At 36.6% G+C, this 17006-nt stretch overlaps 1 protein-coding gene across 7 annotated transcripts in view; it reads right to left on the bottom strand.

Annotated features, from left to right (window-relative positions):
* Positions 1–17006, bottom strand: part of ANKRD31 (ankyrin repeat domain 31) — a 65886-nt gene that overhangs the window by 6203 nt on the left and 42677 nt on the right. For 6 of the 7 annotated variants that reach the window (XM_072922048.1, XM_072922050.1, XM_072922051.1 and 3 more), the window contains 3 exons: positions 12990–14046; positions 9633–9773; positions 8942–9038 (listed from right to left, as the gene is read on the bottom strand). In XM_072922048.1, coding sequence (XP_072778149.1) covers positions 8942–9038; positions 9633–9773; positions 12990–14046 — 1295 coding nt within the window. The remainder of the gene's footprint in view (positions 1–8941; positions 9039–9632; positions 9774–12989; positions 14047–17006) is intronic. The other variant, XM_072922053.1, reaches the window with a different exon arrangement.

Below are 17006 nucleotides of genomic sequence, written 5' to 3'. Positions count from 1 at the left end.
CATCATCTGTCTATAACTGAAATCTGTATAGCAGTAATGTGGAAATTAATTTATACTTTCACAATTCATTATTTTATTCCATTCTTTCTAGATAAAATTGTGTATTTGAGAAAGAAACATTTCTTTCTCCACTCAATAAAGGAAGTTCCTCGGAAGTTCAAGGTCTCTTTATGAATCCAGTGACATTGGCAAAAGCAATGTCATAAAGCAAAAAAAAAAAAAAAATTAGGTGTTTAGAATCATTCTTCTTTCAAATTACTCCATAACAATGGTCTTCCTTGTTGCACTGTGTTTGCATAGGAAAAGGACTTGCAGATATGATTAGAGACCAAGTATTCATGCCTTTTATTCTAAAGCATCAGTTTCAAGGTTTACACTGAATTCTGAAATTACTTTATGTCTCATATGGTAGAAAGTATTATTCCCACAAATGAACCCAAACATGTTATGCTTTTTCAAAACACACAGTTAATAGTTCATCTGTTTCTAATTGTCTGAAAAATTTACAATAGAAATACTGCTTTACAGGCTTCTTTAGAGCATTACACACATAAGTGATACAAGTATATTATTTTCCATTAACCTTCTGCCTACATCATGATCTTATATAGTACCTATTTTTTCTCCTACATATCCTGGGGTATATGGCTGTTACACAGTAACAAATGCTTATTATGTGACATATTCTGAATTATTATTTTTCTGGTACCTTGGATTGGTGCATCAACATATTGTTACATTATTCATTTAACAATGTGGCAAAGCCAAGTCCGCCAATGTACTCTAGAAATCCAGCAATGTTTCAATAGTCCCCCAGAGAAACAAATGACAATGACAATTTAAATCTTAGTAGCTCTTTTTTTGCTATAGATGTAAAATTCTTTTATCCCCAAAAGGTGAGAGAAGTATAATTGACATACAAGCCAATACTAACCGAGAATGGTGCACAACCTCCCATAACAGAATCTATCTTCAAGACTGAATTTATAAATGAATAAAATAAAATAAGTACTTCTAAAATAAAACAGAATGGCTGGTTCCATTTTTATTATTAAAAATATTTTCTATTAGAAAATTTTTTTACACAGCTGTCCAGATGACCTTTCAGTTCTCAGTTAAGTCTATCACTATATTTAAATATCAATATCAATGATTTTGAGCTCAACATTAACAAAAGCATATACTAGTATCTGTTCTTAAAAGACCCAAAGATTGCTTTAAAAATAATTGTAGGAGACTATTTCTTGTCTTACTAGGAGGGTGTAGGTTCCTAACATACATTTCTTTCTTTTTAACCTATTATGTTATTGTTGTAGACTTAATTATATAATGATTCACTTGTATACTCACTTGAAAGGAAAATGGTTCTCTAAAATTATTTCTAACCATTTTAGAAAACCTGAAATTAATGTGCCAAGATAGTGCATAAAAAGTTCCAGCTCCAAACTTGGGTAATTAAAACCCAGCAGACTGAAATGCAGGTTGGAATAAACAGAAGACAAGTTATAAATCTAGTTTCATTTCAGATCAGAACAGCCCTTTGAAAAACCAATAGCTCCCGTTTTTCATGCACTGGCAAAATCTACAGGTGCTGTTTTTTGAGTTTTATGTACAACCTCAGAACAACTTCTAGAGCCTTCTCCTACACTATTATAACATGGTGACTGAAAGACTGAATTGTTTTGTTTAAAAGCTTTGTCATAACTTTGTTAAAAGTGATTCCTGAATAAAACACCAAACTGATAAAAAAGTGATAAAATTTGAACACTTCCCAGGATAAACTCATAAGGTAATCTCCTAAATATTTTCACCTCATATTACCAATGTGATGTCAAAATAATCTTGTCTGTCTAAAGCAAAGCAGTAGGCAGAAGCCAGTGCCTCTTGAAGGCTGATATGTTTCACATTGCATTGCATTTACTGCTTTCATAAGTTAAGATACGGAAAGATTTGTTCCCGGAAGATAATCTACAACAGTTCTGTTTGTCTCAGTGTTCTCTCAGTCGCTACAGGACCACCAAAGCAGATGAAAATGCTATAGTGCACCTGATTAAGAAGATGAATCCATTATCAAAGGATTCTTTCACCACTTGTTTCACAAAGTAAAAAGGTCAGAAAGCCAGTGTTCAATGCACTCAACTAGGAGTCAGTTTTAAGTACTCTTAGCTGGACTTCCTAGGAGAACATAGTTTCTGTATCAAAAAAACAGGCAAAAGTTTTAACAAGCAAGTTTCCAACTAGATATTGGGGAAAAATTCATCTTGAGCATGGTTAAGCATGGGAATACCCAACCCTGAAAATGTGCAGAATTTGCCCAACAAGGCATTAAGAAATCTTATCTAATTTGGAAACTGGTCCTACTTTGAACAGAAGGTTGGACTGAAGACCTCCAAAGGTCCCACTGAACCTATGTTAGCCTATGATTCTGTGCAATCACAGTATTGTCTGGTTTCTTCTGAAGTAATTTTCCAATTTCAGAAAAATCTGGCTAACAGATAAGAAATACAGACATTAGAACTGGTTTCCACGGTATGCAGTCCCTGATAGTTTCTTCTGCCACCTCCCTCTGCCTACCCACAATTTTTGGCTCTCTGAAAAGTGATTTTTGTTTGGCTTTTGCTGGCCACATAGCTGAAGTCTGAATCAATCATGTGACATTTTACCTTCTACCCTGCTGACAGTCAAATAACAGCAGGTAGAGGATTTTGGAAAGCAAGATGAAGGAAGCCTATGCCTCAGCCAAGGAATGCAGTTACTGGAAAATACTGCTTTGTAAATTCTGCAGACAGAACTCTGCACTTCTTTGTAAAGCATCTAAGCACGTAAAGCAAATGCCTGGAACTTTCACGTTCAACATACTGAAAAGTACTTTCAAGTATTTTGTCTGTAAGCCATAAAGAAGAGAGAACAGTGCACCTTGAAATACCCCGAGACTGTAAAACATTTTAGATAGACATTTTTGTCTGCAATCTCACTTTTCTTTCCAAGTACAAAATACAAAGAATATATAGTTCATCTTCCTGTCTTTTAGAGTCATATAAATGGGGACATAGTGTAGTTGAAGAATATTCTACTATAGATAAGGAAGAAAAAATATATATGAGATGTCAGGGTTCTGGTTTTTTATTTCTAGATGGTTTGTTTGCTGGGGGTAATTAAATCTTCCAAGTACTTCTCTTTCACATCACTGTTGCCATTACTAATAGTAGGATAAGCTACTACTTCAACAATACCCAGTCCAAATAATTCAGATATACAGAATCAAGTTCCTTAAGCCATACTTATTTTTGTTAGAAATAATAAACTTGGGGTTCTCAGTTTACATCTTGACTTTTCAACCACTAATGTTATTCATCATCTTTTCCTGCTTTCCTTCAAAAATATGAAGAAGAAAATAGCAGTTTTCTAGTGAAAGTAGTTTCTGACATAACTGTCTGGGCCTAACCAGAACCCAGGATTCTGATGTGGAGTACAGTCCAGCACAAAATTTATTTTACAATAAATAAATATTGGGCTAGATTTGTTGTTTGGATTATGTTACAAAGTATCTTCAACAGTTCAAATATGCATATGATATCCCTATCCTGAAAAGTTTACAATTTAAAGTATAATGGAAGACTGTTGCAAATATGCACATACAGTGTTTTCTAGTAGCTTAATTTTACACTTGTTTAGGTACTGATATATGTAATAACTAAGCTTCATTTAACTGGAATGTTTCACATGGATTTAACTAGTCTCCTGTAAAGTCAGGCATTTCAGCATCACAACTTTGTACTGGTGTACAAGACAATGAGTGACTATCAAGAAAATGAAAATTAATTACCCTTCTATCTTTTTCCAGGACTAGTAAAGGCCACAGAGTAAACTAGCTTAAATAAAAATTATACAGCTGAGCTTTACATTCAGATTTTATTTAACACAAAGTAAAACAGCAGTGGCATTGTGTATGTGCCTAGTTCTTTGGAAACAGAACTAGAGGGCAAATCAATGCAGTAAATGCATCTATGGGTTATGGGCCTTCTCATTGCATTTAAAAAATTTCATTTAAGAGACTTATTGAAGCACTCATTCTGAGATGCTTGCAGAGGAATTTCCTTCTGAAATAGGAGTTTGCTTTTTACAGTTTATTTTAAAAAATTTGGTCAGACTGTGAAACTTGAGAAGCTTCTACTAAGACCTCTACGCAAAAGATTTGAGATCCACAAGGCAGAGATGTCAAAACTGAGATGGTGGATAAATTTTTACATATTATACTGCATGTTCAGCAGCTTTTTTCCTTCAATTGATAGAGTAATTATAGTAGGTATGAGCAAAAATTTAGATATGTAACAATATTCCTGTAAATTTACAGTTTATCAGGTTTCATTATAACATGTATCTCTAATTTTGAATTATCTCCACTGTCTGTTAATGGTTACTTTTGCTACAATATTACTCTACACTCTTGCTGTAAGTGTTTTGATTCAGGAGAGAGCACCTAGATAGTAGGGTGACAATGACCATATATGCTACACGACCATTATTTTGGCAAGCAGAATACAAATAGTAGGACAGTAGGTATATTTGAGAAAATATCAATGGGGCTGTTCATTTATTCAGCAGAGATACATAACTTCTATTAACCATTGTCTTTGTTAATTTTCAATTAATATCGAAGAGTTGTTCAATCTGTGTTTTTTGATATAAATAAATGTAGCAATGTACTACACAATCTATTTTTGTAACGTGAAAGTCCACCTTCCTCCAAATATTCTTCCCTGGCCTTTAGGATACTAAGTCTGTTTGCTATTATTAAAAAAAAAAAAAAAAAAAAAAAAAAACCAAAAAACCAAAAAAAAGGGATAATAAAGCATTTTCTGCAGAGGTTTCTCAGCTTAATTCTTTGCAAGGTAGCTGTAGGGCCTATGTACAGAAGCATTAAGAATTGCTTTAAAATGAGGATGCACTTTTAGTTTACAATGATGACAATGACTAGATTCACTTCTGTTTTCTGTCTTACTGCCTCTCAGCAGACCTGGCTCGGCACTGTTAGCTGGCACTGGGGTTTGAGCTGATCACTCTAACTTTGCACTGTGGTCAGTCAGGGTCACCCCTCTGTACTGTAATCACAGGCAATAGAGGAAAAAAATACCAAATGAAGTGCAATACGCATTGTTCAAATCATACACGTATTACAGATAGGGTTTAATGTGCAATCGATTTAAAAATGCAATACTGAAAACACAAAGTTACAAGCTTGGTCAGTTACACAAAGGTCAGAGCATTTTCAGAAGCATTTCCATACCACCCTTTAAATTAGTTTACACCAGATTATTTTGCAATGTATCATATTTCTCCATCTAAATCCAGAAGATATTCCTCCATGCTATTATTTTTTTGAGACATTTAACTGAGTACTCAAAATGATATGAAATTATTTTGTTAACTACACCAAAATAGCAAAATGTTTCTAATTTGGATACAGGAGAGTCAACCATATTGAGCTCTGAAAAACGCTGCTATTGGGTCATTTATATCAATCTAAACCCTCAGGGGCATATCATTTTTCCCCAGCACTCCTGCCCTCCCACACACAAATCAATTCCATGCCACCTACTTTTCTTTCTCCTTTCATATCTCTTCCATAGCCCTTGCATCCACCATTAGGTTTTCTAGACTGCTAAAAAAACACTTACTCATAAATTCCCTGGCAACAGCTGCTTCTCCTTCAGCACACAGCTCTCACAACTTGTGTTTGTGGCAGGGATATGGTGTTTGGCTGCATATTACCCAGGTCAAAGCTCCCAAGAGGCTGAGCAATAGAGCCACTGATAGTGCTGGTGGTTCCTTGTGATAAAATTCTTTCCTGGGAGCATGAAAGATACTTTTGTTCTAAGAACAAGAAGTATCACTTAACACTGATGGTTTAATGCACAGAGAAGTTATGCTTTTTATTTTTCTTAATTTATTTCTCTGTATTTTCACTTAGCCTTATATCACCTAACAAATGTAAGGGCAAACTTTCCTTTTCTCCTTTACCAACCCAGTGGTGGCTGCTGTAAGATGATTTGGCCTTGTTTTTTCGTTTCTTTTTAAATCTAAATCTTCCTTGGCAAAATTACAACAGACACTGCAAAACTCTAACTTGAAAAGTAGCCTACTAAATGGCTACTGTGTGTTTCATTGCTTGCCTCAAGGAAAACAGAAACATACCATATCACGTATGATCATAGCACAACTTTCTCACTTGCTTTCAAGCATTCCTCCTGAGCTCAGTGTAAAATTTAATACTCTATCCTGAAATAGCATAAACCTTTCAAAATAGCTTATGGTTCAGCCATTAAGAAATCATTTGGATTCCCTTGAAAACACTATTCTTCCCTACAACTTTGGGACCTTTCATGAACTAAAGGTGAACAAGAGCTGTTTTAATATTTACAGGTGGCTAATGGTTATTAAAGGCAGTAAAAGATTGCCTAAGCACAAGAATTGGAGTAGTCATACTGTTTTCCAAAGACTGTCTTCCTGAAATAGCAATCTGCAAAATGAATGTGCATATCACACTTACTGTAACAACCGAATAAGCTTTTCTTTCAAGCCACCTCACTGGAATTTCAATGTGAAATACCTAACACCAGCATTTGCTCTACAACTTAAATCTGTTCTTCAGCTGACATCTGCTTCTGAATCCTTGTTATTCTTGGTCATTTTAAACAAACATTACGACAAGTATCAGAAAGTACAGAGAAATTCTAAGCCATATAATAAGTGTTTCTTCTGTTTTCCTGTACACAGATAGTCTAAAAGTACTGCTTATTTGCTTAATGTTTACATTTCACTCAGGCTTGAATACAGTAATTCTTGCTTTCTGCTAGCATGATCCTAGGAGAGACTGAAGACTCAGACTCAAAGAAGGTACAGATGCTGAAAATAAGTTAGGATTTAGATGAACAATTCCAAAATTGCAATCTCCAATGCTTCTATTAAATACCTGCATTGGTCTGGGACTGCTTTACTTCATGGGCTCTTCAAGTTTTTTGTACTAACACCCCTAAGGTACTAGAAGTCTGATACTATACATAAATGTTGAAGCACCTTATAAATCTCAACCAAGATGAAAAACTCGATCGTTTCTTATGTTAGCCACTATAGAAGAGCAGCTCCTGCTCTTCTTGCCAAGGGACCTTGATTTGGTAGAGGTTCCTGGGACACGCTTCCTAAACTGGGCTGTACAAAAAGTTCATTGGTAGCTGCTTCTTTCTATTACAAGATGGCTAGGTGTAGCCACTGCATATATCATTTTCTTCCCACTTCTCCATGCTCTCCACATAGTAGGTCAATGAACACTGAGCCAAGGTATGGGAAGGTACAAGGAGAGTGAGGGAGGGGTATTAAAAATAATAGCATTCTCCTCTAAAATTGCTCACATTCCCAGGCCCCAGTCTTCTTTTTTAACAATGCTCTAGGATGCACAGTAAAAAAAAAGAAAAATCATTAATACAGAAAGAAAAAAAGAAAAAAACTTCTGAAAAGCAGAAAAAACTTCTACTATATAATACACACAGGCCCTAAGTATATTAGAAAGATAAAAGAGTGCCTGGGAATGTCTCCAGATAAGCACTACAGAATAGTTCACATCCACACCAGCAAACTTTCCTCTGCTTTTGATCAGGTAAAGTATCTGTTGGAAAAAGCACTTGGAACAAGCTAACTCATGAACTGAGCTTGGAAACAATTTGAGGGTAGTCCAATGACCCGAACTGTACCACAAAATAACAGTGCATATTAATCTTCTTCTGAAACAATTTAAGGCGCTGTTTAATGTCCTACATATCTGGCCATGTAGTATCTGAAATGGAACTGAAACTGAGAACACTTTGATTTTCCCTCCCTCAACTTCTCACCTAAGACTAATGGTTAGGCAGTGGTTACTGTCATTTTAAATCATATATCACAAAGAAAGCTTCCTTAAATACTCTTTTCCAGATGACCCTGGACTACTTGGGGGAAAACAGAATAACTTTTGTTTGTCAAGAATAGTTTTTGAATGAATTGATTTCTCTGTTCTGGAAGTTACAATGTTTATTATAAATTTTTCACAATACAAATAATTCAGAAGAACTAATGAAATCTTCAAGGGCCTATCAAAAAGTTTGAAAACTAAATCCAGATCTAAGTCACACCTAGTATAAACTGAAGTTACTGAAGCAAGGAAAAATAAACTCATCATCTGGAAGCTCTTAGCCTGAAGCAAATACCAGTAGAACATGGTAATTTGAATATAAAGTTAGTTCTTTTGAACTATTATCTTTAAATTTTCTTTCACTATGTTGAAAACAGACCAACCCTGGTATCCCAGTTCACATGAAGTGCAGTGTCTTATCAAACTAACAGAACCAATCCCAAAAGCCCAAAAGCTTTATGGCGTCCAAGTACAACTGCCTGTCAAAGTGACTTGTGTTTTCCTGAGAATACATTGCTGATCAAAATTAGGCTGAAGTTCTTAAGTTTGCTAAGCAGTTCTGAAAAAATTGTTCAGTGTCATTTTGTCATATCACTGCACTTTGTTTCTTTTGACTATTTATTTCTAGAGAATTAAATATCCTCCTAAATATTAGTGTTGCTTGGGCAATAGAATAAAAAAATACTGAAACAGCCTACTTGAGACTTCACTTAATAATAAATATTCTAATATAAAGTGTTACCTTTTTTTTTACATAGCAACCAAATCATTAGTAACTATTCTCTTCACACAACAAATTTATGGAAGAAGTGTACTTTTTTAGACTTCATGTACAAGTTCTGCCACTATTTACATTTCAAGATCAAGATCAGTGATAACCATATATCCCAGAAAAAAATCAGAAAGCAATAGAGAAATTTTGAGCTTTAAGTTCTTTAGAAATCACTTTCTGCTGCTTTCAGTTATGAAGAATATTAGATTTTAAGTGGTACATACCTAAAGGGTTTCCTTTCTGTGTTGGTAACTCCAGGTCACTGGAAACTGACACTTCACCAACACTAAATTTTGACAATTCTGTCCCAAGATATGTCACCTGTAAAAAGAAATCTAGGTGGATAACTGATTGTTTTAATTAGTATCCTTTTTGTTTTGTTTTGTTTTGTTTTGTTTTATATAGGTGTAGAAACTTCACTTTTCTTTTAAAACTGAGTTTATGTACTTGTAAACCTAATCTGCATCTGTCAAGATCAAGGAGAAATTATGCTAATTTGCATTCTAATTGAAGAAAACCCCAAGCATAATACAGCCCATCTGTAATGCCCTTTAAACTCTGGCAGTGTCTTTGCAACAGTCATGCATGACACCCTGATATTTCAGTAAGTCTGCTCCTTTTTATTCAAACTACCTTTCAGCTTTCTCTATCAGTCAATCCTCTTTAAAGCTACTCTTCAAAATCCCTTTTAGCTTACAGTGTGAGCATTCCACATTCATTCAACATTCATGGTGAGTTCATCACTATACAGCTATGCAGCTACAGCAGTCTCTTTGCTGCTCATTTATTAGAAGTGCGAAGATATTTAAAATTCAGATTTGTACCCTTTTTTGCTTTAATAACAGTAAGGAGATCTAGATTAGTGAAACTTGTTACAGCCATTCATTATTGCTAAGTTCGGGATATCAGGCCTACCTTATTCCACACGTACTTCCATGTCACAGAAATATCACTTCCTAGTAGATCTTTCACCCACTGAACTGGATTCTGTAGTATTTGTCCTTTACTAGTTCTGATCTTGCCATTCTTCAAGAGTGTAGCTTTATGACTAAATTCCTAAAAAAGTAAGAAATAATTTCAATTGATAAATTAACAAATATAAGATCTTTGAAACATGAAAAATGCCAAAGAACAATATAGCTGAAAAGTTGCAGCTAATTCTGTTTTTCTCTGAAAAAAAGTTAAGTAATCTAATGCAACTATTAAAAACTGTATAACATAACATTATTTATTCCACCAGAATAAGAAGCTTTAGCCAATCAGATGACAAATCTCCCTATTTGTGTTTGTCAGAACTGTATTTGTATCTTAGTTTCTCTTACGCATAACAAGGCTTTGAATAAATTAACATACAACAGTTAACTCAGGCACTTACACGAAGTGAATCTGTGCAACAAGAAACTGCTATATGAGGTACGTATATGTCAGAGTGCAGTTTCAGCAATCAGTCAAACATGAAACATATTTGCATAAAATTTTTGCTTATATGAAGGGATATCACATGTTTTAGGAGGAACCTAACATAACCTAACCTTACACAAAATTAAGTACAAATGAACTTATTGTTAATGCCTCTTTCATAATGTTAATACAGCCCAGTTCTGCAAATATTTACACCTCTCCAGAAGCACAGGTTATAGCTGTTTATAGATGAGTAAATCATGGTTTTGTCATACTGGCCTCAGTTGACTAACACAGCTAAATAATACAATTAGTTCTTTATCAACTCTGTTAGAACTTAGTAAGATCATGTATCATTCATAACGTTAAACAATCCAAGTAAGAGAATGATGCACCAGAAAATACTGAAACATCTCCTACCATATCCACTCGCTTGGGGTTGCTTTAAGAACTAAATAAAGACAATTAACCCAAATATTTCAATGAGCACTGAATCAAGTTCATAAGTTCACAACCTAGTTTCACAACCTAGGTCTAGAGCATTCAACAACTGCATTCTGCCTGCCCAAAGCTAACATTAAGTAAGGACTATGTACCACCTGTATATTGTTATCAAATACATCTCTATAATGGTAAAGAAGGGAAATTTACTGATCATCTCTTTGCAGTGCAACAGACACTGGCTTCTCAATTTTTATTTCCATAACACTGTCTTCCAAAATATAAATGAGTGTCATTTTCATCCTAGTAAAGATCGCTGATTTCTCTACATGCTGAACACTAGTACTTGCAGTGTTGGGTTATAAGTCCTTAGGATCTACACGCATCAAACTGCTATCACAGACAACTGTCTTGAAAAATTACAGTAGGAGTACTGAATTTTTCATCCTTCCACTTAGTCATCTTGCAGTTCAAAGAAATATTACATGTTCTTCAGAAAAAGTAGCATGTCTCCATACCTATCGTATGGCCTGATGTACAGCCCTGTGACTTACGCTACCCTATGACCCTATGTTCTAGAACAAAAGACACACCAAACGGCAGCTCTCAGCAGAAAAGCATTCCTGAGATTATAGGTATAGGAAAAGGAGTTCTTTCTACATTAACTAAACTGACGAGTTGCCTGAAAATACTCAAAATAACGTTTCAAATTTTTATCAATAACTAGCTGTGTTGGTTTTGTGGGGGGAGGGGGGGGTGTCTTCTGTGAGAAGCTGCCAGAAGCTTCCACGATGTCTGGCAGAGCTGTATCGCTCTAAGGATGGGCATGCTGCTGGCTGTACCTGGGCCAATTAGAGATGTTGATAATGTCTCTGTGATAACTTATATAAGAAGAAAATCAAAACAAAGTGGGCACAGTTTTTCCTAGCCAGAGAAGAGAAGGAGGCGAGAACATGTTAGGGAAACAATATAGGAAACAACTCCAAGGTCAGTGGAGAAGGAGGGGAGGAGGTGCTCCAGGCACTGGAGCCGAGATTCCTCTGCAGGCCCTGGTGAGACCATGGAGAAGCAGCCGTGCCTCTGCAGCCCCTGGGGATCCATGGGGGATGCAGAGGTCCCCCACAGCCCATGGGGGAAGTGCCCATGCTGGAGCGGGTGGATGCCTGGAGGAGGCTGTGGTCCAGTGGGAGACTATGGAGAGAGGGGGCCTTGCTTCCAGGCTGGAGCAGCCTGTCCTTGCAGGACTGCACCCTGTGGAAGAGTGACCACACCACAGCAGTTTGGAAAGGAATGTCTGCCCATGGGAGGGACCCAGTTTGCAGCAGTTTTGGGAGGACTGCTGCTGGTGAGATTGGTACTGTGCTGGGGAAGGTCACAGAGAGCTGTGTCCCGTGGGAGAGACCCCATGGCCTCACAGGGGAAGGATTCCTCTCCCTGAGCAGCAGAAGAAAACCTCGGATGATGAAGTGACCAAATCCCCATGCCCTGTCTCCCTCTGCTGTTGGTGGGAAGGAGGGAAGGGTTGGGGAAAAACGTGTTTATTAAGGGTTTATTTTTAGTTCTTATTATCCTCCTCTGATTCTCTTAGTAATAAATTCACCTGTTTTGCCCTTGAAATGTTTTCTCCTGGTCCTTATTTAAACTTGTGAAGCTTTTATTAAATTTTTCTCACTCCTCTGCCCAGCTGTGGCAGGGGAAGGCAAGTGAGCGACTTTTGTGGGTGTCTGGCATTAGGCCAGCATCAAACCATGACACTAGTTAACATCTGGGAATTCAATCAATGATTCCCTCATATGCTCAATACTAAGCCAGTCCCCTAGCAGCTGCTCTGAAAATCTGTTCTTTATTTGGAGGGACAGGGAAATGCTTTTATATTAAAAAAGAGGGTTTTCTCTTTTTTTCAAATATGGTTCATACCATACTGTATGCTTATAGAACCAGCAAGCGTGTAAGCATGAAATTTTGCATGTATTTGTGCCTATGACAGCACTACAAAATCCTTGATGTCACATTTTTTTATTTTGGACTTGACAGCTGCTTCCAAGAATGACATTAAATCATAACAATGATTACATTCCTGCTCCTTCCAGTATGAAAATCAGGTATTACACAATGTAAATCAGCCACAGATTCCACTCTGGTTATAGCAATAAGAAATATTAGCAAACTGGTAATGCAAAGTTAACACAAATTTTACTTATGCAATATTCTGGGTTTTAAAATTATGGACTGACAGAAGACTTCATCCATATAATTTTCCTTTTAAACTTATGAACAGTTATCTATAACCAATGAATAAAAATATTCATTACTAAGTGCTGAAGATGCAGACTAAACCATGAGAACTACTGTTTCCCATTTTAGTGTGTCGGGTATTTTCATTATCCACTAATATTAATATTATTACTATTATTATTTCTCAACAATTACCTGCAGTTTGAATTCTAAAACATTTTCTCCAGGCTTTATTCTTCCCAATTCAAGCAGATCTATCAACTGATACTTCTTCTTACTCTTCCATCCATACCTCACTTGTTTTTGTTCCCATTCCTGATTATCATAACTCTGTGAAGATTTCTCACTGATATTTGCTAGTGAGTCTGTATTTGAGGAGAGATTAGTAAGCATCAGGTTGGCATTAAATGAATTCTCACTACTCTGAAAGACCTTTTGCTGCAAAGTATTAGAGAAGTTTTTTGTAGATGCTATTAAAATTTCTTGCTGCACCTGCTGTTGCTGCTGGAAAGCTTCTTTCTTATTCACATATCTGTGCAGACCCTGATGTGAAAGAACCTGCTTGCAGTCATTGGTTGTTTGATAGACATTCTTACTGACAACAGTGCTTTGGGGTTCTACAGTATTTAATGAGTTGGTTATTGAAATGGGTTTTGAAAACCTGTTTCTTTGTCCTACAGTTACTATGCGATCAATGTCTTTTTGCTGTGAGCACTTTGTTTTAGCTGTGGAAATAGTAGGTTTTGAAGGCAATGTCATCACCTCTGCAGCATTTGTCAGCTTTGACATGTCAAAGGCATATTCTCTTACTCTGTTTTCAGATGCCAAAGCATGATCAGAAGCCTCCTTGCTTGTAATTGCTTCTTTATTTGCTCCTTTCTCATCCAAGCAGATGTGTGGATGCTGGATGCATTCCTGAGCTGAAAGTCTATTTTCTAAAGAGACACGTGCTTCTACTCTGTTTCCATTAGGTGTGCTGGCACCAAGCCCCATAGTAAGTGTTACTGTATTAGGACACATGATTTCATTAGCAGTTAAACTTTCTCTTGTATCACTTCCATGAAAAGTAACTAACTTTGAGATTTGCTTATCTGATGATGAACTGAACATTTGCTTTGTTTTTCTGTAATTTTTTATTTTCTGCACTAATTTTTCCTGGTTTTGGGCAACAGTCAACAGGCTCTTTTGCCTAGAAGCAAGGTTAACTAATTGTTTCCTTAGCGCACCTTTTTGAAATGATTCCACTGAAGCCCTATAGAAAATAAAAAATAAAGACATTGAAGTTACTGTAAATACAAAATTAAAACAGTTAATAGACATAACTCACAAAGAACATGTTTCAACATTTAAAATCTGCCAACATATAAAATTTTAGCAATATTTTGATCATGTATGAAGTTTAATGTTCAAATCCCAGGTTTATGAACAACAAGGTGCAGAATTCCATAGCAGGATACAGAATTAAGATGCAGGTGAGAATCCCTTAGAATTAGAATAATAATCATCAAAACTTCAGAAATAGCTTTGCCTATACCACTCCTTAATTCACAGGTTTTATACTCCTATATCACCTTTAATTCAAAGAATCAAAACTGTGCCTGTAGTATCACCAACTGCTCTTTTATTACCACAAATCATAGTAGCACACTGAATCCCATGTCTCAAAGGTCTACTTTGAAGCCTTTTAAAACAAGTTCAGGATGAGCTCCTGAAGGATCATACTATAAGCATTTTTTTATGGTGTACACAACAAAAGATTTCATAAAGCCACCATTGTAACAATGCCACATGACCTTTAAGTAAAGAGGACAGAACAGTTTAGGATGTTGCCTGCGTAATCTGGGAACGCTGTACCTCCATCAGACCCTGCTCCCAGACTGAGAGTCCTTCCTGTGAGACCTCTTACCTGGGAGACTTTACCTCCCTTCTTCTGGAAGGGAATTCTTTATTTACCCCACTTTCTTTGATACAAGAGCCATCAACACAGAATAACACTATTTTTTCCTAATTACCCTTCATGGGATAAGTGGCATTACTATGACTCTCTAGCATCATCTTGGGAAGATAGAGAAGTAATGCAAGTTGTGGGAAACGGAACTGCAGTATGGTTTGCTTTTAAGGACACCCACTGCAGAGATGCCATACCAGGAAATACCACATCAGTCTCAAAAGGGACTGTTGAGGGGATGACAAAGGCACACTAAGACCAGATGGCTCAGAACAAGGACAGAACAAACACATCTTGGCAGTATTGTTGTCTGTATTATGATACTGCTTGGTACCTCATGTGTTTGGAATACATGTACCACCAACATATCAGCATACAGTCAGTCACTGAGTAATCCATGAAAACTATGGGCTTTTACTCAGGCCACTGAGGCTTCCACACACTCTGCTAGTAATTTTTACTCTGGGAAATTTTGTTACTTTATTGCTATACAAGTACAGAAGAAGATGCAATTGAATAGGCAAAGACAGTGTGACTAAAATGACAAAGTAACTTACAGCCACTAACAAATATAATAATTCTTATTTGTTAATTTTTCTCAGGTAAAAGATATATCTTAGTACCTTAGTACAGAAGATGCTAGTACCTATCTCTAAGTACAGAAAAGGAACAATGTAAGTAGTACCCTCTCTGGGCCAACTAACTGAACAACAGAAAGATGGAAAATGTGATGATGCCTCCAGATCTTCTATGGCTTGTGTGACAAAAGTTATAAGCCAATTAATTAAAAATAAGATGTTGACTATATCAATAATAAAAAGTAAATATAATGTAATTTGGAATATAGCTGCAATATGGATAGGATATCTGCAATACCCAGAAATATTTATCACTTCACTCTGGAACAGTCTTAATCTCAATACTAGAAAACAGATAAGTTTGTGTAGCTATTATGTTTATTGTCCTTGTTTCTTAACTCAGTCACTATTTTGCCCACAAGGATGATTTGGATATTTAAACTCTTTGGATATTTGGAACTCTAACTCCTCATAATTTTTTTTAAAATATCTGTGTAATACGTGTATCTTACATTTTATTGCTGGTAAAATCGCTTGTGACAGACATAATTCAGTCTCTGCTCAACCAGCCTTTATATTTTGCCATGGGACTGCCTGAAAGCTTTATGCTGCTGCTTTTACATGACCAGCCAAATCATGCTCACAAAAGCAAGAATGGAAACACCCTCATCAGCTGGCCTAGAAGCATTCGTTGAATAGGATGCTTATTGTTAGGTGAGCACTCACCACATGACCAACGTTGAGTCCTTGTAAGGAAGTAAAAAGGGGCCTTTTGAGAGCTAGCATCATGAGGCTGGTAATTCACACTGAGATGTGTAAACCTAGCTGACATTTTAATTGTTCTCAGAAAAATTGAATGTCTGCAAGCATGCTTCAAGCCTTTTCTTTAAATGGCTCTTTTGGCCATTGGCTGAACTCTCCTAACCTAGGAGTGATGAAGAAACAAATCAGAGCCAGAGACACTCCAAGTAGTGTCCTGAGTTGCTATTACTTTCCCCCATGGTACTGCAAAATTAATGTAATTGCTCAGTACCCCCATTTCCTAATTTCTGCTTAGGTATCATGGCTCCATGCAGGGAAAAGTCCTCCTTATCAAACCTGACTTCCTTTTAAAACTTCACCTAGCTGATCAAGGGAAGCCAGGTGATGTAATCTTCTAGGATTTCAATAAAACTTTTGATACCATCTGTCACAGGATCCTTCTGGACAAAATGTCCAGATAAACACATCACATGATGGATGAGCAACTGACTCAGAGGTCAGGCTCAGAGGCTTCTAGTGAATGGGGTGACATCAGGCTGGTGACCTGCCACAGGGCTCTGTGCTCTTCAACATCTTCACATCTTCACTTCATCTCCACTAATAACTTGGATGCAGAAATGGAAGGGATACTAGGCAAGTACACTAACAATACAAAACTGGGAGGAGTTGTTGACTCCTTTGAGAGCACAGAGGTCCCTGCAGAGGAACCTCAACAAATCAGAGGACTAGGCAATCACCAGCCATGTAAAGTTCAATAAGAAAAAGTGATAGATTCTGCACCTGGAATGGGGCAAGCCTGGATGTATGGACAGACAGACAGAATGAGATGCTGGAAAGCAGCAACACGGAAAAGGACCTGGGGGTCCTGGTTGATGGCAAGTTGAACATGGTCAGCAGTGCCCTGGAAGCCAGGAGGGCCACCCA

The sequence above is a fragment of the Taeniopygia guttata genome, chromosome Z (genome assembly GCF_048771995.1).
Source record: "Taeniopygia guttata chromosome Z, bTaeGut7.mat, whole genome shotgun sequence".
NCBI lineage: Eukaryota > Metazoa > Chordata > Aves > Passeriformes > Estrildidae > Taeniopygia > Taeniopygia guttata.
Note: the sequence above shows the minus strand (reverse complement) of the source record. Positions and strands in the feature narration are given on the sequence as shown.